Source organism: Eumetopias jubatus, unplaced genomic scaffold (assembly GCF_037043125.1).
Source record: "Eumetopias jubatus isolate StellerSeaLion01/CBP00866 unplaced genomic scaffold, mEumJub1_p1.0 scaffold_2, whole genome shotgun sequence".
Classification (NCBI taxonomy): Eukaryota; Metazoa; Chordata; class Mammalia; order Carnivora; family Otariidae; genus Eumetopias; species Eumetopias jubatus.
In genome coordinates this window covers 143,605,274-143,629,048 of record NW_028274808.1, presented here as the reverse complement: position 1 = coordinate 143,629,048, position 23,775 = coordinate 143,605,274, and the positions used below count along the sequence as shown (strand labels likewise).

At 41.2% G+C, this 23,775-nt stretch overlaps 1 protein-coding gene across 1 annotated transcript in view; it reads left to right on the top strand.

Moving 5' to 3' along the window:
* MTHFD2L (methylenetetrahydrofolate dehydrogenase (NADP+ dependent) 2 like) overlaps window positions 1-23,775 on the top strand; it is a 133,349-nt gene that overhangs the window by 107,466 nt on the left and 2,108 nt on the right. The window contains exon 7 of the mRNA XM_028100504.1: window positions 1,077-1,202. Coding sequence (XP_027956305.1) covers window positions 1,077-1,202 — 126 coding nt within the window. The remainder of the gene's footprint in view (window positions 1-1,076; window positions 1,203-23,775) is intronic.

Below are 23,775 nucleotides of genomic sequence, written 5' to 3'. Positions count from 1 at the left end.
ATGCTTGGAAGCCAGCTGCCAGGAAGCCCAAGCCACAGGAGAGGCCACACCTGTGTGCTCCAGCTGATAGTCCTAGCTGAGCTCCACCAACCATGAGCAGCAACTGCAGCCATGTTAGGGAGCCATCTTGGACTGTCGCCATCTTGGACAGTCACCCTAGCCACATCTTGGGATGACTCCAGCCTCAGCCACTGTTGGATTCCAGCTATATGAAAGACCCAGGGAAGGTCCATTCACTGAGCTCAGTCAACCCACAGAACCATGAAGTGTAATAATGAAGTGTTGTTTTAAGATACTAAGTTTGGGGATGGTATCTTAATAATTAACAAAAATAATTGTACATTAACCATTGTTAGCTGGTACTGCCATACTTGAAATAAAGTGTGAAAATCGTTGTAGAAAATGAATGGTGACATAAGATCTCTGTAAAGTTATCTTTCTAACTGCAATGGAGAAATAGTGAATAGAGCTTAGTATATCTTATGCCTTTCCAAGTCATATACAAACATAATGAATCAAAGAAACCAAGAGAAAACAAAAAGAAAGCCCAAGATAACACTTCACGTTTAGAGTTGATGTGATACCACCATGTGTATGGTACTTTACCATTTACCACAACCCTGAGAATGTGAATTATTCTCACCTCATTTTTTTTCTTTTTATTCATCCTCCTTCCACCCACCCAACCCTTCCTTCTCTCTACCTCCAATTTCCAAATAGTTTTCATTCCACCAAACCTCAACAGGAGCCTGTTTCATATCCATAATGTCCCCATGCCATTTACAGTGCATGAAACACAAAAGGATGCTACTCCAGTGGGTACCCATCAGGAGAAATCTGGTAGCAATCTCAGAGGTGAAAGGGTAAATCCACGTAGGATTTTATGCACAGAGGCCACCATGTGCTGCCTTTGTTCTTCTGCTTGATCAGAAATGATCAAGTGCAGTTGGTCTCTTCCTAGAAACAGTGTATTTTGTACATTTTTTTAGAGCCATGACAACAAAACTTTAGATATATAAACCTTTGTTATGCTCCAAGGATGAAGTTGAAGTATTTTCCAACCGTTTTGCTTTCAGGTATTCCAAAGTTGATTACGTCTGATATGGTTAAAGAAGGTGCTGCTGTAATTGATGTGGGTATCAACTATGTCCATGACCCAGTGACGGGAAAGACAAAACTGGTTGGAGATGTGGACTTTGAAGGTATTAAACTATATCTCTTTTGATGAGTGAAGAAAAGGAAACAATCTACTTTGCATGTTTTGATGGTAGAAAGAGAAACTTTGTATTTGATGCAGGCATTATTAAGTTATTGATCATTACACCTCTTTCCTCTGAGGGAAAAGAGTTTAATCACTCACATATTTCTAACCTTCCTTCCTCCCTTTCCCCTCCCTCTCTCTTTCCCTCCCTCCCTCCCTCCCTTCTTTCCTTCCTTCCTTCCTTTTCTCCTCTCACTTCTTGGGAGGAAAATATAATTACACCATTAATATTTAGTTTTAAGATTAAATTCCTTATAATGCAGGTTTTTAGTGAAAGAATTCAGCTGGCCTTCTGTACCAGGCATTATTTTGATTTTTTGAAGTGTGTCTCTATACTTCGCCATCCATGCTATATATTCAGCCATTCACTCTTAAAGCCAGAAGGCATCTTGGGGTGTGTTTGCTAATCCTAACAATATGTCAGATCTAGAGAGTTACCCGGTTAATTCAAGTCAACATTCTTCACTTGTGTTTTAAAGAGGTTGAAGAAGAGGAGCTGGGTTAACATTTCTATGGCCATTGAAGGAGATAAGGCAGCAAATGTGTAGTAACAAACAATTGTAACTCAAATGCCTTATCTCTACTTAGCCCCTGCACAGATAGTTTTAGATGCCTTACCCCTAATCCAATTTTACTTCCAGTATCTTCATCAGATACTTAGAGGCATTCAGGTTTTCAGTATAATCTCGGAATCCTAGATGTCCAATAAGATATGAATTTAGTAAAGTAGATGGAGATATTTTCATATTAGAAATGTGATATATATCAGATTAATCATCTGGCCAAAAAAAGCAATGCCATGTCAATAACTTTATCAGCTATAGGTGTATCTTTATAGACAAACTGAAAGGAATAATAGATGATGCCCTCTTTAAACTAATTCCAAATTTTACATTTCCTCTTGGTGTCTGGTCATCAGCCCATGGTTTACCCAAGTCCTAGCATAGTATTGAATGAAACCAAACACGGAGGCACCCAAGTGTTCTAAGGGCATTGGCCCTATGTTTGTGAAATTCCAGGGTGCATCAGGTAGGCAACCTGAGCCTGGTGCTAAAAAGAAAAAAAAGAGAAAAAAGGAAACCCCAAGGACACTTGTGCTGCAATACATTGTGGGGACAGAAGGGCGAATAAGAGCAAAGTAGGGAGAGCACCCCTTTGTCCTCGCAGGGGTTGGAGCTTCCAGTGAAGAAGTGTGGCTCTCCAAGTAACCATGGGCGTCTGTTTGTGTATATGGGTGTGTCATGTGTATGTGCTGAACTCTTTAGGAAGTGACCCCGTTTATTTCATTTGTCATGTCCGATCAGCAATGTCAGGTATCGATAATTTATTTGAATTTCTCAACGCGAAAGAGTAAGGAAACATTTCATTTTAAAACCTGACCTTATTTTATTTCTTATCCTTGCACTGTCATTCTGCTTCTCGATGACATTACAGTTACCCTGCGTTTATTGCAAAATCACCATATGCTCCTGATGCACCCAGATGGCATAGGCAGAACCCAGCTTGAGGCAAGAAAAGCAGAGATATTTGCAGTTCACAACCTTGACCGTGCTGGTAGGGCAAGCCTCCCCAGCAGTTCAACACATCTTTTAAGACCCTTCTCTTGGGACGCCTGGGTGGCTCAGTCAGTTAAGCGGCTACGTTCGGCCCGGGTCATGATCCCAGGGTCCTGGGATCGAGTCCCACCTGGGGCTCCTTGCTCAGCAGGGAGCCTGCTTCTCCCTCTCTCTCCCTCTGCTTGTGCTCTGTCAAATAAATAAAATCTTTAAAAAAAAAAAAAAAGACCCTTCTCTCATATGATTGTCCATGGGTCTCAAACCATTTCCATGCATTCTTAGATGTAGCTAAGAATGTAGTTTTGCTTGAGGGGTATTCTACAAACATTAAAAAAAAGTGGGCATTTTGGGGTGTGTGCAAATGCTCAGTCACACATAGATAATATACCTCAGATTGCACACCACTCCACTTGGTAGAATCTATTAAACTGAATGGCACTTATGTGTATCTAAACATATAATGAAATTTTTTAAAAGAAAGTGGCAGAAAGAAACAAGGATATAAGATAAACAGGAAAGAGCATCGGGCTGGGAGACCGGGAGGTGCTTTTAGACCTAGCACCTAGGGGCCCTTTCCAGCCCTAATGATTGGTGCAGCTTGGACGTTTAGCTGAGTGCCACCAAACGATCACGTAAAAACACAGACACCTTTGGAAGGTCAGGGTTTTCTGATCCTGTCATAAGGTATGCCCATCTGCTGGATTATATTACTCCTGCTACACCCCCCCATCCTCCCCCCCACCCCCGGTTCGTAGACCCAGGACCCTAAGGAAGAGCCGGACTTGGTAAAGAAGGCCTTGTGAGAGAGGCCATGACTCAGCCACCCAGAGGAGCGGGCGAGTGATAGGTTTTGACATGTTGCTCTTTGGGTTGTTCATCAGGACTTAACCTGAGGTGAGGGATGATTGCTCGGCTGAGGGGGAGGAACTTTAACTTGGGTTATGCCACAGAACTTAGAGGGAACACTTGGCTGCAAACTGCCATAGGGAAAGTGTGGCTGCTTTGTGAGTATCGGCGAGCGTTTCGCTCTAACCGTACAGCCAACAGAAACAAATGGATGCCAGTACAATCAAATGCTAAAATAAATCGTCCTTGCAGAAATGTTCAGCTCTCTAATAAAGGAAAACAGGATGGCCTTTGGCGGGAATGTTTTTTAAAGAATAATTTCATTAACTGACCCCCCTTTGGGAAATAGCAGAAATAGGTGAATAATTGCAAATTCAATGATTTGTAAAACCAGGAGGCATTTTATCTATTTTCTTTCTAAGAAAATGTGGATGCCTACTAGTAATCTGCTTTATTATTAGAAGTTTTGGCTTCAGTTTTGAATCAGGCTCCTCATTTATGGGTGATATTTTATATCAGACACAGCATGAGGATTGCCTCACCCCTTACTATAGTTCTTGACAAAAGGCAACATAAATCACCCTAAATATCTCTTTTTGATGTTCATGTCAGGGTTTTGTTTTAATTCAGCTATGATTTGCTCCAGACCACATCTTCTTTCATCTATGAGGGTTTCTCATTCTCATTTTTTTCTCTGCTCCGTTTTCTGCTTCCTTCTCTCTTTGTTCTCCTTCTCTGGAGCCCAGAATAGAATTGAATAGCCCTTCTTGAGCTGGTGGCCTGGTATGGGGGTCAGGACTCAAGGTGGCCCAGAGAAAGGACTGGCCCTACCTTCACCACAATTCCCTGACACCTTGGCCATAAAATTGCCAATATTCCTAGAGAGGAGACAGGCAGATCTAGTAGGAAATTATATTGAGGGTAAGGAAGGTAGGAGAAACTTTCTGACAGGGGGACACCCTCTTCTCAGGTCATTTGGAATTATTCTTAATTTAGTAATAATAGTAGTGTTTGAGAGGTGCTTACTGTCCTTAGTCTTTTACCTGAATTGTTCATTTAATCCTTATGATAGCCCTATAAGGCATTGTTATTATCCCTCATTTTACAGAGGCACACAGAGCCTGGGCATCCTCCCTGAGATGACACGTGATGGGGCACTGTGGGTTCAGAGCCAGGCACTTGGAATTTCTACTCTGCGTTGTCGCCACTATCCTGCATTTCACTGGGTGAATACTTTCCTTTTGAGACATGAAGTTATTTCTTTTATGTTTACCCCAGGATATATATAATAGCAAGTTCTCAATTCCCTATACATGTGGAAACCATGGGAAGAGAGTTTTTAATGTTTTGACAAACATTTTTACAAGTCATTGAACAAATGTGATGTCGTCCGTCGATTATTAAAATGGCTTTGCACTGTTTCAGCTTCCACAGTGATTTGTATGGTCTTTTCTGCTACTGTGGAAAGTGAGCACTGCCCATATTTATCTCTATGTCCAGTGAAATTAGTGGGCAATGAGTCCTAGAGTTCAAATTCATGTCCAATGCCATGATCACTTCTACTATGTGATCATTCAGTTGTGTTTGCTTAGCACCTTTCCCAGGGAATCCGTACTGGTGTTTTTCCCCAATACAGATCCAAGTGAGGCCTTCCCTGCAACACCATTCCTCTCTGGGTACCTTGAGGAGTTAATAGGGCCTTAAAGTTATTACTAAACTGAAATGCTATTTTGGTTTGAATTGATCCTTAATTATAGAATTCAAGATAGTTCATCATTGCTTCCAGCATCTGACAAATGCTTACCATTCATTCCCCTTCTATTACCTGAACGAGCCTCTCCCCTCTAATTTAAGGCATTGCAAGAAGAAACAGTACTTAAAAGCATCTGTGGTAAAATTATTTTGTATGTCTAAGAATTGTTTTTCCTTACTAACAACCACACAATAAATAATCTATCTTGAAAAATTTAGATTTGTATACAGATTAAAAAACAACAACAACAACAAAAACTGTGGGACCAATCTACTTTCACCTGGCCATTTTCTTTTAGTAGCTCTGAAAGAAACTTCATACATTTCTAATGAAAAATGTATCCTTATAAGGGAGAAACAAGAGATTATGTGGCTTGAGTTGTAATTCACTTCTTCTGACTAGAAAGCAGTCTGTAGTGCTGGGCAAGCTCATAATTACACTGCTTTTATGACAGCGGTTCACTGAATGGATTTGGTGAGCCGAACAATCTAATGACTTCCCGTGCTGTTAATTCAGCTAACCTTGTTCACATTGGCGAATTCTCAGGCCTCATTTGCATCTCGTAGCTACCACACAGATGTTTCTATGATCTTTTGAAGCTTTTAATAGCTTTGCTTCCGTTTTATGATGAATTCTTCAGGGACTGCAGTAGGAATGAAAGGAACTGGAATGTCTGCTCCTTTGTTCCCTCCACCTCTCCTCCCTGTGTTCCATCCCTAAGCATGCCTCTCCACTCCTTGGTCTGTACCAAAACAGGGAATAAAATAATGCTGGGAAGAACCACTGAAAAGGAAGTAAAGAGGCAGGAACAATGTGTGGGCGCTTTTCTCAAAGTCAAAATAGGTGGGGCTAATGTCTAAGAGTGATTCTCTCTGCTGACTTAAAGTTACAGGAATACATAGAAATTACTGAGATAAGTCTAAAGGTACATTACAGTGTTGATGAAAGTGATTTAAATTATAAAAGTAGAAAAGCCACATTATTTGGAAAAGAATGTCTACTCTGACACAACCAATTTTTTTCTAACTGTAGTTGTTTCCAGATGTTTCATGTATGCCTATTTTACATAGTTTGAGGAATATGTGACTTATACCCTTAGATTTTTATCACCTATTTTCCATGTGAAACTCTGGTTCCTGGTTATGTTTAGTGAATACATCATAGTTTGCCTCACTCCGTCTCTTTGGTTAAATGCTGTTCCTATTCCCCTCCCCCGAGTATCATGCTAGAGTATAGGTTAAGCTGCTATAACAAAGGGACCCCAAAAGACATGAACTTGAACAAGGTAGTTTAGCTGTCTCCCACCAATGTCCGGAGTTAGACAGCTCTTCTTCCTCCAGGGATAATGCTCTCATCTAACTGTTTGTATTAGTTTGATAAAACTGCCATAACTAAGTACTAAACACTGTGTGGCTTAAACAACAGAAATTTATTTCTCACAATTCTGGAGGCTAGAAGTCAGAGATCAAAGTGTCACCAGGGTTATTTCTCTGTGACCTGGAGATGGCCGACTTCTCCCTGTCTTAGTATTGTCTTTCCTCTGTATGTGTCTGTGTCCAATTTTCCTCCTCTTACAAGGACACCAGCCAGACTGCATGAGGGTCCACCCTAATGGCATCATCTTAGTTACCAAATATAGTGACATTCTGAGGTGCTGATGGTTAGGACTTCAGCATCTGAATTTGGGGGAGACACAATTCAGCCCACAACACTGTTCCACTTGAGCATTCTTCTTATCCACACAGTTGAAGTTGAATTGCCTCCTCATCCATATTTTCTTCCATTGAAAGGTGAAACAGAGATGAGGACAAGTGACTTACTTCTGTTTAAGAAAATTGAACTGGAGTGGGGCTCCTGGGTGGCTCAGCTGGTTAAGTGTCTGCCTTCGGCTCGGGTCATGATCCCAGGGTCCTGGGATCAGGCCCCACATCAGGCTCCCTGCCCAGTAGGAGGCCTGCTTCTCCCTCTCCCACTCCCCCTGCTTGTGTTCCCTCTCTTGTTGTGTCTCTCTGTGTCAAATAAATAAATAAAATATTAAAAAAAAAAGAAAATTGAACTGGAGGATGTATGCACCACTTCTGCTGGCCTCCTGTTGACCTGAATATAGCCACATGGCCACTCTATATGGAGTGGAGTGAGAAGGATGGGGAATCCCTAGTCTCTAGACGGGAAGCCACGCTTGGATGAACAATGATCCATTCTGTACATAAGAACTTAAAAACTGGTCTCTTACTTGGAATAGAGAGAGAGATTTCTTCCTCCAGCCCCCACATACCATTCTGTCTACCCTTAATTTATTCCGCTATGAAAACCTCAGTATACAATCTCATTGCTTGCTTTTAATTCAGTTTCAAAGCCGGATCCATTTATTAACTCTTTCCTGTGGGGTAGGTGGAAGCCTAATGTCAGTGAAGTCATGTCTTGGCTCAGATCTTACAGTATTAACCCTGAACTCTGCAGATAAGGTATATGTAGATTTGCAATGTGTAGACCATACAATCTCACCAAAATGTGTCTTCGGTTCTAACTATACTAATTTTTATTATTCAGTCATTGGTAGAGACTAGATACTTATTTTTTATTTATTTTTTGAGAGAGAGAGAGAGAGACAGAGCGTGCGAGCGGGGCGGGGGGGGGGGGGTGAGCAGAGGGAGAAAGAAAGAATCCCAAGCAGGCTCCATGCCCAGTATGGAGCCTGACATGGGGTTCAGTCTCACAACCTTGAGATCATGACCTGAGCCAAAATCAAGAGTTGGACGCTTAACCAACTGAGCCACCCAAGCGCCTAAAGACTAGATACTTTTTGACAACTTCATGCAATGTTGAAAATTATATCAAGTCCCTTTGTAGTTTTCATTTTTCATGTCACTTTACTGACCTTACTTTTGATCTCTTGATCATCATTGATATTTTCTGTGTAGCCCTTCAAATTCACTAAGCCATACTTTTACTGAAATGCATGTCATGCCATATATTCAGGAGTTGGAAAAATAGCAAGGGGAACAGATCTAGATCTCAGCCTTGACTCAGCCACCATCTGCAACCGGCCCTGAATAGGAAAAGCATATGAATTACTCCTTATTGTGACCAGACAAGAAAGATAAACCCATGCAGTGAGATGTGTCAGGAGAGGGTGAGGTCTGCTTAGGGCGAGCTCCTGGGAGGGTAGCCAGCTGGGGTAGTCCCTGAGCTTCCTTCTGCCCCTACTGGTCTTACTGTGGCACAGACTGGCCCCAGGTGACCTGCCTCTTGAGAATGGGTTCCCAGAGTGTCCAAGGATAGATCAGAGTGGGTGAGGTGAGGATCCCAGATACATAGAATAACAAGAGGGCAGGCCAGCCTTGACTGAATTGGGTCATTTGGCCAAGAAGTGGGCCGGAGGCCTCAAGGTGGGAGTCTGCAGTGAACGCAGGGCCCCCAGCCTCAAGAGATGGGACTATTGCTGCTGCCATGAGGCTCTGCTGGAGACCGAAGTCCTGGGCCAGACACATCCCAGAGAGACTCTAGTAGTGAAGACAGTGGTACTTTTAGGCAGCTTTAGGTAAGTAAACTTGGTCAAACCTGCAGGAACTAGGGACAAGCCTATGAGAAAGCCCCGTCTGCTAATCCCCACACAGACTCTGCATGTCTCCTGGTTCAAGTACTGAGGTTTTTGTGTGTATGCCCTGCCAGGCATTTCCCTGATGATGGGTGATGCTGAGCATCTTTTCATGTACTAGTTGGCCATTTAGATGTCTTCTTTGGAAAAATGTCTATGTCTTCTGGACATTTTTTAATTGGATGTTTTTCTTTATTAGTTGTTTTACATTCTTCAGGTATTTTTTATAAGGTATTTTGGATAATAACCCCTTATGTGATATATGATTTGCAAATATTTTCTCCTATTTTATAGATTGCCATTTCCTTTTGTTGATCGTTTTGTTTGCTGTGCAGAAAGGTTTTTTTTTGTTTGGTGTAGTCCCACTTGTTGATTTTTGCTTTTGTTTCCTTTGCTTTTGGTGTCATATCCAAAAAATCATTTCTAAGACCAATGTCAAGGAGCTTTCCCCCTATGTTTTCTTCTAGAAATTTTATGGTATCCAGTTTTATGTTTAAGTCTTTAATTCATTTGGACTTAATTTTTGTAAGTAGAAAAGACAGGGGTCCAATGTCATTTTCCTATGTGTAGTTCTTTAGTTTTCCCAGAACCATTTACTGAAGACAGTACCCTTTCCCCATTAAGCATTCTTGGCTCCCTTGTCAAACAATAGTTGACCTTACATGCAGCACTTTATTTCTGGGCTTTCTACTTTGTTCCATTGGTCTATGTGTCTGTTTTTATGCCAGTACCATAATGTCTTAATTACTATAGCTTTGTAGTATAGTTTGAAATCAGGAAGTGTGATGCCTCTAGCTTAGTTCTTCTTTCTCAGGATTGCTTGTGACTATTCAGGGTCTTTAGTGATTTCATACAGTTTTTTGGTTTTTTTTTTCTATCTCTGTGAAAAATGCCATTGGAATTTTGGTAGGAACTGCACTGAATCTGTAGATGGCTTTGGGTAGTATGGACACTTTAACACTAGTAATTCTTCCAGCCCATGACCATGGGATATCTTTCCACTTTTCTGTGTGTCCTCTTCAATTTTCTTCATCAAAGGCATGTAGTTTCCATTGTACAGATCCTTAATTTCCTTAGTTCAATTTATTCCTAAGTCTTTTATTGTTTTTGATGCTGTTGTGAAAGGGATAGTTTTCTTTATTTCTTTTTCATTTATTTCATTGTTAGTGTTTAGAAACAAAACTGATTTCTGTATGTTGATTTTATGATCCAGCAATCCCACTTCTGGGTATGTATCCAAAGGAAATGAGAACAGGATATCAAAAAGATATCTGTGTAACCATGTTCATTGCAGCATTATTCACAATAGCCAAGATATGGAAACAAAAGTGTCAGTCAATGGATGAAGGGGTAAAGAAGTAAAGAAGTTGTGGTATATATATTCAGTTGAATATTTTCAGCCGTGAGATAGAAGGAAATCCTGCCATTTGTGATAACATGGATGGACTTTGGGAGCATTATGTTTAATGAGATAAGTCAGACAAAGACAAATGCTGTGTGGTACTACTTATATGTGGAATCTGAAAAAGCTGAACTTGTAGAAGCAGAGTAGAATGGTAGTTTACCAGGGGCTGGGGGTGGGGGAACTGGGAAGATGCAACTAGAAAGTGAATAAGTTCTGGAGCTCTAATGCACAGCATAGTGATTATAGCCAACAATACCATATATATTTCAAAATTGCTTTAAAAAAACTAGATCTTAAATGTTTTCCCACAAAAAAGAAATTACAATTATGTGGTGTGATAGAGGTGTTAAATAAAGCTAGGATGGTAATCATATTGTAATATATAAATGTATCAAATCACCAGGTTGTACATTTTAAGCTTAAACAATGTTTTATATAAATTATGTCTCAACTTAAAAATTTAAAAAGTACAGTGTGAGGGATCTAGGTTCAGGCTGAGACACAGTGGGTACTGGGGCGAGGGTAGGGCCTTTCCCTCCTGGTGTTATTTGTTTGCTCTCTGCTCCTCAATGCCCTGCTTGCTCTTTGGAGCCTCCTGTGGGGTCCTGTGTGCACCGTCCTGTGGATAGGGTGGCAGAGCAATGGGGCCAAGTGCCATCCTGGAGCTAGGTTACCTCACCCTCTAGGCTGCAGAGGGATGACACAGGATTAACAGCAGTTCATTGAACTACTGGGGAGAACAATTTTCATGAGAGTCTGTGCTTAAACTTGGAGAGGAATGTGTGGATGCAGAGAGATGGTCCTCGGGAGGGAGGGAAAGGGGACCCCTAGGCCAACTGCCCTGGACAGTAAGGGAAAAGACAAGGCTCAGATCCCGGGCTTACAACCTGCCCTTTTCTTAAACTACACCAAGGATGGTCTATACCAGGCTTGCAGGGGTCCCAACAGCTGAGCCCGTTTCCTGCCAGTGATTTTTCTTCCTGGCCCATGATTCCCAGCACTGTAGTCCGAGGGGCTTCTCTGGTCCCTCACAACAGCCCTTTGCAAACAGAGCTGAGGAGCACAGTGGGAAGGGAAGGAGCCTCCCTTGGCCCTCTCAGGAATTCCTGGAGGCCAGAGAAAGGCAGAGGCTGGGATGCAGGAGAGTTTGGAGCAATGTTACGTGGCAGGCATTGTGATAGGCACTCGAGGCGCGACAGTGATCTGAACAGGCGAACTCCTAACCCACAGGTAACTTACATCTGGTGGGAGAAGACAGGTAATAAACAAATACATACATATCCATGTAATATATTAGACAGTGTTGCTGTTACAAAAACAAAACAACATAAGGGAGGCTAGAGAATTATAGAGTAAGGTCGCTTAAAAAGGGTGTTCAGGGAAGGTGCACTGCCAACCCTGAACAAAGTGAGGGAGAGAGCCATGTGGGTATACGAGAGGAATAGTCCACACACATGGAGCAGCAAGCAAGTGTGAAGGCCTTGAGGATCAGCATGCCTACTGGCTGTCATGGGCACAGAGTAAATAGGGGGAAGAACTGTGGGGAATAAAGTCAAAGAGGTAGCAGCAAAGGTGCCACATCATGTAGGGCTGTGGAAAGAAATTTGGATTTTACTTAGAGTGCAGTGGAAAGCTATTAGAGGATTTGGGGCAAAGAAATGACATTTGACTTGCGTTTTAACAGCATCACTCTGGCTACTGATGGCAAATAGACCTTAGAGAGGTTAGGATATAAATAGGGTACCTGTTAGGAGGCTATTGTAATTATCCAAGTAAGAAATTATCCAAGATGGGGTGTGGGCCAGCACGGTAATGGGTGAAGGTGTTAACAGGTGGTTAGATGGTAGATATAATTTAAAGGAAGAGTTGGAAGGATTGGCTGAATGATTAGATATAAAAGAAAGAGAAGAATCAATTATGACTCTAAGAGTTTTCAAATAAGCAAGAGTAAAGATGCCAGTTCTAGAATCCTTTTGAGATGAGTTTTACCTAATGTGTATGTGTGTATAGGGTAGAGAGTGGACAGAGAGAGAGAGAGAGAGAGAGAAGAAGGGGCTCTTTCCAAGTGAGAAATAGCAGACCAAAGGCAAAGAAGAAAAATTGCAGGTCTTTTGTACCCAAGAGTCGACTCACCATTGTTGAACAAGGAAAATAGGACATTGTAAACAATCATGAATTGTGCCCCAAGTAGCTGGAGGCTTACTTTGCATTCTTCAGAGCATCTCTACTTGACATGAAATCCCTCCTACAACAAAAGGGACTCTGTAATTTGGGACTCTTATCTGGTCAGAATTATTCCTCAAAATTCTAACCCAGTAGTCAAAATATGAGGACAAAAGAGGTCTAGAATTATTATAGAAGCCCAGTACCATTTTCTAAGAAACTACTAGATGTGGAACTCAAACCTGTGGAATGCTTTTTTTTTTTTTTTTTAAGATTTTATTGATTTGACAGACACAGTGAGAGAGGGAACACAAGCAGGGGGAGTGGGAGAGGGAGAAGCAGGCTTCCCGTGGAGCAGGGAGCCTGATGGGAGGCTCGATCCCAGGACCCTGGGATCATGACCTGAGCCAAAGGCAGACGCTTAACGACTGAGCCGCCCAGGCGCCCCTGGAATGCTTTTAAAGCAGCTTTTAATGTCTTGTGAATGCTCAGTATTTCACCTTTGAAACCTGAGAGTTACCTTGTCACTCCATGGTCTTTGTATATTATGTCCAGTCTTAAAAGATTATAATTTGCAGTCAGCTGACTTAGGTTTGAATCCTAGTTCTATTGCATAAAACAATTATGATCTTAGGCAAATCACTTCACCTCTCTGAGACTTGATTTTATCATCTGAAAAACTGAGATAATAATGGCTATCTTATAAAGCTGTTATGAAGATTAAATGAAATAATCACCTCACATGAGCTAATGTATGTGACTTGCTGAGCACAGTGCCTAGCAGAAGACAGTGTGTGTATGTGTGTGCACATGCGCGTGTGTGTGTGTGTGCGTGTGCATGTACGCATGCATGCGTGGGCGCACGCTCCCATCACTCATCTCCCTCTCCATGCTCACTTCAGTACTAATCCAGAAATACGTAACTTTGCATTGCGGTTACCACCCTGCCCCTCATTGCTTTTCTAGCCTCAACTTTCTTCCGGCCAAGTCTACTCTTCACCCCAAAATCATATAAATCCACTTGAAAGCACTCATGCTTATCCCCACCTTCTCCAAGCTCCTATAGTAGGTCCCTTCTGCTTTGTTCATTTTGTTCTTAATCCTATACTACCTTACACTTCTACTCAGTTGTTGTCTACTGAATTGTATGCCTCTGTAAGGTGAGCTTCTTGTCCTATATTTCTTTTGTCTCTCCATCCTACAGCTGGTCTCAGCCTTCTTAGTCATACCATTGGTCAGGTGTATGATCCTCCTCTGTACTTATAAATCTCTAATGTGACTCTTACATTACAGAAGTAATTCCTTAAAGTTGCCTTAATGGGAAAAAAGCTGCCACTCAAGGTCGCATCAAACATATTATTAACCTACAACAATCCAGATCCAGTAATAATACATCCATTGATTTACTCAACACATATTTCTCATTCAGCATACCTTCAAGGTACTGGGGATATAGCCATGCATAGGATAAAGTTTCTGCTTTCATGGAATTTATATTCTCCAGATTACATGTTAAAATAAGTTTCTTCTTTTTTTTAATGTTTCAAGCTTTTATTTAAATTCTAGTTAGTTAACATATAGTGTAATACTAGTTTCAGGAGTAGAATTTAGTGATTCATCACTTACGTAACACCCAGTGCTCATCACAAGTGCCCTCCTTAATCCCCATCACGCATTTAACCCATGCCTCTGCCCACCTCCCCTCCAGCAGCCCTCAGTGTGTTCTCTATAGTTAAGAGTCTGTTTTATCGTTTGCCTTCCTCTCTGGGAGTGGAGTGTTTTCCATATTACCTCCTGAGTCATACTATTTCTTTTTTTTTTCTTTTCCCTTTGTTCATCTGCTTGAAGTAAGCTTACTTGAAGTAAGCTTCTTTTGGAAATGATTTTGGCACTGTTTACTTCCAAGTATGTGTTCTACAAGATGGGAAAGTAAGGGAGTATTACCAGTTTCTAAGGAAATGGTACTTTCTTTGAAGTAGATCACTTATACAGAACTATTAATCTGTGATATTGTAAAACAAACAAAACAAACAAAAAAAGTTGAAGTGACTCCCCACCAACTCAGTGTTCAGCGTTAATCATTTAGTTTGATGGTATGTGTCTTAGTTCAGACTGCTATAACAAATTACCACAAACTGGGTAGCTTAAACAATAAGGGTTTATTTGCTATAGTTCTGGATGCTGGAAGTCCAAGATCACAGTGCCATCATAGTCGGATTCTGATGAGGACCGTCTTCTGGGTTACAGACAGCTAGCTTCTCATTGTATCCTCATATAGTGCAAAGAATGAGAGAGCTCTATGGGGTCTCTTTAATAAAAGCATTAATCCCATTCCTGAGGGCTCCACCCTCATGACCTAATCACCTCCCCAAGGCCCCACCTCCTAATACCATCGCATCCTAGGTTAGGATTTCCAACATACAAATTTTGGAAGGACAAAAACAATTCAGTTCATAACAATATGGCCAATCTGACTCAAAATATCAACTTTTTGTGGTAGATGATTACAAGGTAGCCCAAAAGTCCAGCTTTAGGATAAGGGAAGACTCTAACTCTTTAACCCAGAGGTGATTTCTTCCAATCTTTTTTTTAAGATTTATTTATTTATTTGAGAGAGAGAGAGAATGAGCAAGAGGGGAGAGGGAGAGGAAGAGAGAATCTGAAGCAGACTCCATGCTCAGCATGGAGCCCGACGCAGGGCTGGATCTCACTACCCTTAAATCGTGACTTGAGCCAAAACCAAGAGTTGGACACTTAACCGACTGAGCCACCCAAGCTCCCCTCTTCCAATCATTTTTAAAAAGTGGATGGAAATTTGCAAAAGTCTCTGTTAGAGAGACTGTGACAAACACCATGATCATAGTGCCTCTACAGGTCATTTCATAAAACAAGTAGTCATGGTCACTATGAGATCCTTCTCAGGAAGCCAGCTACCCCCACTGTGACTCATCACACACTTACATTTTACAACACGGTGCTCATTGTGAAGTCTAGGTCTTTGAAATCAGGTCAGCTTTAAAGACATTCTTTGTGGAAGAATGTATTTGACATTGAGCACTCTACCTTCACAGAGGAGTTAAAAGTTGAAGCACAGAAAGGACATCCACAGGAACAAGAGAAGGGCTGCTGCCTCTGCAAGTCTTTCTTCTTTTACACCTAACGAGATTTTTTTGTAGTTGTTTCCCAGGGCTCCATGCTAAAGTACAAATATCTGTGGAAGGAGATTTTATCTCCTAGTATTTTGGGTTGATGAAGACAGGCTACCGACATCCACGCTTTGCCGAGAGATTTGGAGGACACTCCAAACAGCCAATCTAGTTTACAGATTTCTCACTGTGTGATAGGAATGTTCGGTGGCTTGAGGAAAAAGGACTGGGGAGAATGACAGGAATACATGATGGTTATGTTTCTTCTCAAGAAGTAATGAAAGGGAGATAGTGTTAGCCTTTTTGGTAGAGTACTAGAAATACACATGGCGGTAATCCTTACTCCTGCCTACCGAAATGGAAACTGGCACTGGTAGCTGATACATCCGTGGTCAGGAAGGAGGTTCCACAGATGGGTCATAGAGTTCACAGAAAGCAGTTTCAGATTTTCATTTGGTGATTGATTTGCTGTTTGGCTCCATTGAATTCATCCTGAGTGGTATGAGCAGTATCTTTTGGTATTCACATCTATGAGGCAGGTAGCTGGAAATGTGGAGATTTGATTTAATGTAAGGTGAAAAGTAAAGGGAAAAAAAGGCTTAGCCACCTTACACATACAGATAGCACAGTAAATAGGTGAGGGATGCATTTGTAAGTGCAACTTAAATAAAGTTAATAAAGCCAGCACAATCCATCTAGAAATGTGGATCAGAGTCTCACTCTTTTACCCCATTAAGGCATTAATCCTGTCTGTCCCATTACTGCCCCAAAGGGTGCTGAGATAATGAATGTCCTAATATACATAGAAATCTTGTAGAAACTCCAGAATCAGGCAACCAGATAAATGCAAGAGGAAGCATAGTGAATTTCCTTTGAGGTATCTGATTCCTTGTTGCCTTGCAAGAGTTCAGTGGTGAGCCATTCACTCGCCAAGGAGCCCTTTACTCTCTCTGGCTCAACATGCTCTTAAGTGTCATTTTTATATCAACCATATGAGAAAGTGGAGTGTTTTCCATATTACCTCCTGAGTCATACTATTTCTCCAGTCCTATGCCAGTCAGGTTTTTCTGGTTGTTATTCATGTACTTCATTTTCCTGAAGCTTGTCTCCCCTTCATTATAGTGGATGTGTTTGAGAGGTCATGTCTAAATGGCCTGCATTTAGAAGCATGGGAAAATTCTCCAAACATTTAATTTAGACAATTATACCTGTATACTAGAAGGCTGAAATTCATATGAAAAAAACAGGAAATTTTCATCTGCTATCTTGCCACAACTAAGGAATCATTCCTTTTCCCTTTGGGGAAGGAAGTTGGCTTTAAAAATTAGTTGTAGCCTTGTTGCAAATCTGACATGGGTCATGGAGTACTTCCGTAAAAATGGCAGAGAAGTGGACAAAATACAAAGAGAAATACAACAATATTACAGGAACTTGAGACATGAGTTCCTCATCCTCCACCCAAAAATACATTTATAAAGCACAAATATATTGTTTGACTCTGCCAGAATATACAACTTCCAAGCCATACCAGCAAAATCAATTGTGTAGGTACATCTGGAAATTCCATTATCTGGAGACTTTGGAGTAGTATGTAATACACCAAAGCAGAAATTCACTATCTGCCAAAGAATTATTAAGTCTTCCTAACAAAGATCTTAGGCGAGAGTTTGGATTATTAAGTCCAGAGCCTAGGAACCTGGGAACATGAAGTTTCCAGAGGAAATAATGACAGAGAACATACCAGCCAGAGACACCCTGTCATGAAAAATGGGTTGCTGGTACCAAAGATTAATGGCCACATACATTTTCTTTCATTCTTACCTCAGTTGTTGAAGGACATTTTGATGTCTCTTATGTTGCTATTAGTATCCTTCATGAGTAATCACTCCACACCTTGTGATCATGTGTCACCCCTGGATTTTTTTGAGACACACAGACCGGATACCTCGTTTCTTCCATCATCCCTGTCATCACCTCAAATTTTAAACATGAAAGAACCTAATAACCTCTGCTCCGCACTTCTTGTTCTAATCCTGACCTTGAAACATGGTTGTCTTCAAGTAAGAATAATGGAAAAGATGTCAAGCCATGCCCATCTGAATTCTTTGCTTTAGAAATCAAAACAAAACAAAAAGTAGTCATCCACAGAGTGGAGAAAAGGAAACGTGACAGATTAGAATCCAGATTTCAGGCTAAGAAAGGATTTCTTGGATAGTAATTTAATAATGTTCAAGGACCTGAAACTTTGAGAAAATACAACATGAATTTCTCTGTCATTTTCTGAAAGTTATTAAGCAATATACATTTTTCGGGCGCCTGGGTGGCTCAGATGGTTAAGCGTCTGCCTTCGGCTCAGGTCATGATCCCAGCGTCCTGGGATCGAGTCCACATCGGGCTCCCTGCTCAGCGGGAAGCCTGCTTCTCCCTCTGCCTCTCTCTCTCTCTCTCTCTCTGTCTCTCATGAATAAATAAATTTAAAAAAATCTTTAAAAAAAAAAGCAATATACATTTTTCACTCCCAGTTTCTTATTTTGCAAAAACTGGCTATTCCTACAGATAGAAGTAACCAAGTTTATTCACAAAAGACTTTCTTAAAAGTGTATCCACCTGGACACAACAACTACAGCTGCCCTTACCCCACCTAAATGTCCTGCCCCTCCCCCCCGCATCTCGTTCTACTCTGTTTTCCTCCTGTACTTTGGTCGTAATGAACTTCTGTTGGCTCCTCTGTTGCTTCATCTTCATTGTCAGATCAAACCTCCTTTGCCTGTACTATTTCCTTATATCCGCATTGTATTGTGTCCTTTTTCTTACCCCTCTGGCATCCATCAGATCTGGAAGCTTTCTGTCACTTTACACATCTTTCTCTGATGCCCGTATCTGATTCCTGTTCCTTCCTTGAGCCGCTCGCACGAGAACCAGAATTTATTACTGTCTTAGCACACCTTACCTTACGTTCTTACTTTTTGTTTATCTCCCTTTCCTCTGCCCCAGATGATAAACTTATTTCATTAGAGAAATATGCCAACACAAAACAGACAGCTTCCCCATTTGATCTTATCTTGCCTCAGAATGTGTGTGTGTGTGTATATATATATATACTCCCCCCCACCCCGTTTTAAAAATACTTTAACCATTGCTCTTAGGTTAATCTCCAGAATTGTTAACGTTATCTTCTGGGCCCCACAGGGGCAGGACTCTTCATTTCTGCACGGACCTTGTGCCCCCCTTACCAAGAACACTGGCTACTCCCCACCGCTTTGTTTCACATGGAAAAGTTGGATTTATCTTTCACGTTTCTGGGCCTGGCCTAGTAAACATCACCAATGTGTGCAGGGCTCAGTGAGGGCCTCCTCATATTTCACACATGTGGCACATTTCCTAGCCAGAGTTCAGTTATTATCTGGGTGATTATCTTTTTAATATCCATCTCCTAGCTATGCTATCAGCTCCAGGGGACAGTGGCTCTGGCTCTCTTCCTCAAGAAACATTTGTGGTGACTCTATCTGGGCCAAACTGGAGCCAGTGTGGGAACGGTGAATAAGTTAGGAAAATATGCAAGGGTTGGGAAATAACGCCAGACCCGGGTGGAGGGCAGATCCTAAAAGATCTTAACTGCCACGAGTATAAACACTCTATACTTTATCCCGGAAGACAGTGAAGATTCATCAAATGTTTCAAAGCTGAAGTGATCTAATAATCTTGTGTTTGAAGGAATGAATCTGGCAGCAGGTTAGAGATTTCATCTCTAAGCAAAAAGACTATTATAGTAAATTATAAAAAAGAAAATGATTACTTATGTCTTCTGTCCCCATGTGCACATCCCTTTGGCTCTGTGGCTTTACCATTCTTCTTATCCTAAGACTTTCAATATGAGTTTGACCACGTGACTTGCTTTGACCTATGGGGCATTAGCAACTGCGACTCACGCATTTGCATGCTGGCGTTTGCCGGAGGCCTGGCTGGGAAGCCAGAAATCCCCAAGTGAGGTAGCTTAACGAAGCAGTGAATTTCACCCTTGTATTAAACTTTCTCTTTGCTGCTGTTAACATGCATAACCCCCTCCCCCTCAAACCACCACTATTAGAAATCTCACTTTAGCAAACAATCCTCAGCGATGTGCCCTAGAATCTAGAGGTGGGAGGAGGCATATGTCCTGTGACTTCATTTCTCAGGAGGTGGGTTCCAGCATGCATTATGGCTGCAGATTTGAGAATCACTATGCTAAGTTTCACGGATCAGTGAGTGAACAGTTCACTCAGCCTGGGGAGTTAATGAGCACCACGGAGGAAGTGACATTTAGCCAGGTATGCAAAGGAAGAATAACTATTCATCAGGTAGAAAAGTGCAGGAACGGTATGTCAAACAAAGAGTAGAATGTGCCAAGTCAAATATTGCATCCCAAATGACTCGTTTTAAATGGTCATCTCTTTTCTTTTTATACAACTGAACATACTCTCTGATATTCTAGATCATGCTGGCAGAACCCTATCACCCTCAAGGAAATCTATAGAATTTACTTTGCGGTGTCTACAGTTTATAGAGAGATCATAGAAATAAATTGGCAGGATAATCATTGCCTTTCCTCAAAATAGTCTTCATTTTCAGAAACCAGCCTGAAACATGACCAAGTCATTTTCCTGTGAATCTCATGCCCCAGAGCAGGTCTCATGCAGAAAACAATAGGCTCTGATGGTTGTTTTATTTGCATTCACCGTCAGTTTCAGTAACTCTAGAATCATGTTAACTTCATGAAATTGAATCTAATTCTGATTATGCAGTCCTGTTCCTGAGCCTCTTGTGAAAATCCTGATATCGATCAAGATCTAATGCATGTTCCCCTGCTTTTTGAAAGTTCATGTTGCCACTTTACTTTTACCGAAAAAACATTAGTATCTGTTTTCGCTAAGTGAAAGAAATCCAATGAGGATTTTAGCTTTTCTGAAAAAAAGAAAGAAAGAAAGAAAGAAAGAAAGAAAGAAAGAAAGAAAGAAAGAAAGAAAGAAAGAAAAAGAAAAAAAGAAAGAAAAGGTGTAAAGCAAAAGAGCGTTCAGCATTTGCTTCGCAGTGAGCATTGCAGAGGCAGTGCGCACCCTCAGCAGAGAGAGGGGCCCGGCCACACTCTTCCCGGGGAACTGCACTCAGCATGTCAGCATCCAGCCGCCAGAGCTGTGAATGGTGTTTGTGAGCATATCTGTGAGCAGATAGATGGCGGCTGGATTATCCCCATTTATTTTGTGCATTTGTTAGCAAGAGATGCCCTAAGATGTCAGAAAAGCCAAAGAGAGGTTATCTTTTAGGTCTGGGCATGCTCAACCTTTTTTCCCTATAAATTAATGGCATATGCTTCTTCAGTTACACCATTTTGGCTTATGGAAGGTTTCCTAGGAATGCTCTACTTCTGGATAGCAGGGGGGAGCCTGTACCTGGTTCTCATCCATACAGAATTTTTGGCATTTTCCTTAACGCACACACGTACTCCCTCACACCTAAACACAGAGTAAATAAGTCTCTGAAGGAAATTATTGCCTTAAAGTGCTTTTGTAATTCATTTCAATAGAGCATATGGAACACTTTTCCCCACACATAATAGGATTAATCTTTAAAAGCATCATCTTCTACAAGCAGGTGCAAACCTTTGTCTGCCCTCAGGGAAAGACCAGCCAATGAGAGATTATTCTGGTGAGGTAATGCTTGTTAACTTACTCTCTTGCAGACATGATTGGGGAAGATGCTTTTCAGAGCATCAAACATATTGAATTTAACTCTTTCTCACATGACTAATTTTAGCTCACAAGCCACTTCCGACGCTTCGTAAACATGTCATGTAGGACAGCCCTGAGATAGTTATGCAAAATCACTAGACTAGAGAATTTCTTTTGAGCATTGGCATCTGTACCCACTGGCATTTGCCAATGATAATTCCCTACCTTTCTTGAGAAATCAGTACTTCCACATCCTGGTTCTTATGTAAATAAACGATACATTAACCCTAGCCAGTGGCAGATAAACTTATATTTCTTTCTCAGATATAGATTCTCCTGAAAATCAAATCAAAATGGATAGAGACTTTATAGGAGTTTTTTTTTCCGTCATACTCATCACAGTTGACTTCTCATGACTGTATACAAACTTAATTCTCATATTCACCCACTTTGTTTCAAAGATTAAAAAAAATATTTGAAACAGTGTTTGAATAGCCAGGTATGTTCATAGTGATATAATCTTCTGCTTAGTGAGTAATGTACGGGGCTCCGTTGATGCAACTGAATGCTTGCGAATGTCCAGGGAAGCCGTAGCCGGGGCTAGGGCAGCCACTACCCATCACATAGTGTATTTCTGTGAAGTGGTGGGCAAGACAAGATAAATGTGTGTTACTTTCTAGCAGTAAAGTGTGCAAAAAAGCAGGCCCAAGCTACAGATTTCAGACAGGTGTGGTTTCATGCAACAGCTCATTCATTCCCCATCCCTCTCCCTTCATCCCAAACCTCAGTTTTTTTGAGCAAAAGAACACAAGAGTAAGCATATTGTGAAAAATCCTAATTTGGAAGAGGAGTGTCATGATACCTGAGCACACCAGTGGTTTATCTGATCTGACCCCCGGGAAGAAAGCAACTCAGACTGCTCAGCCAGCTGTGCAATTTGAGGTGCTGTATGTAATTCAGAGATGATGAGCTGTGAGTACTTGGAGTAAAAATGTAGGAAAGTTACTTTATTAGAACTTTCTTCCTTGTTTCTTTTTTCAGACTCTCCTCCAAACCCTTTGAGAAAACTGCATTAATTTTTGGCACATGAGCCTTTCTTGGGACTTTTCTACTTATTCGGGTCATGGTAATACGGTTGCATTGGGATGGGGTGGAATTCTGGAGCGGTAGAATGTTTCAAACATGGCTGTAAATCGTGTCTCTACCATATAAGGGAGTGGTAAGTCACTCTAACTTCAGGGAGACACACTTTCTCCATCTATTAAAATGAAATAACAATCCCATAGGAATTTTTAAAATCATATTTATAAAGTTCTCGGCAAATAGCAGGTATTCAACTGATAGTGGCTATGGTTATCACTATTTTTTTTTCTTTTGGTTATCACTGTTTTTTTTACATATGCATAATTCCAAGCCACTTTACCTTTCAAAGTTGAAAACCACATTATATAAAATGACTATTTACCCATAGCAGATTCCCTGACATGATGAATTTTATCTACCTTTTGATTGTGAAATGAACCATTCTGTTTTCCATTGAAGATTTAGTTCGTACTTGGTTCTTCATTTACCATAACATCCAGTCGTCTTTTATTTTTACCCACTGATATTTCAAAGTCAGTACTTTACAAATATATGATTTTAAATACTATCAGAATAAAGAGTAGTAGCATAGTACATTTCTTCTAGAGATCCGTTGATATTTTAAGGGCATGGCTTTTCCAATTCTATAGTAAAGATCCTGGAAGGTAGCTTGAGGTTTTCAGTGAATTAGCTTGAATGAAATTGTTTGTATCCACTGACACGTTCCTGCAAATTGATTTTAGATTTTAAATTTCAAGGGCTAGGAATACCTGGGTGGCTCAGTCGGCTAAGCGTCTGCCTTCGGCTCAGGTCGTGATCGCAGGGTCCTGGGATCGAGCCCCGCATCGGGCTCCCTGCTCCTCGGGGAGCCTGCTTCTCCCTCTCCCTCTCCCTCTGCCTGCCGCTCCCCCTGCTTGTGCGCTCTCTCGCTCGCTCTCTCTCTCTCTGATGAATAAATAAAGAAAATCTTTTAAAAATAAAAATAAAAAAATAAATTTCAAGGACTATTTAGTTCACTGTATCAGAATTTACTGAATGCCTGACCTGTACATGGAGAGACTCTAAGGTTAAACCCAGTGGTGACAGCCCCAGCTGTGAAGTCCTGGCTGCTCCCATCCAGGTGCCAGTGCCAGGTTAACAGGACAGACACCACAGTGTGTTCATGTTCATAACAGAGTTATGTAGAAAGTTACTGGAAACACACAGGTGGTGGGGCTTTTAATTCAACATTGGAGGGGTGAGTTTTTGAGAAAAATTAT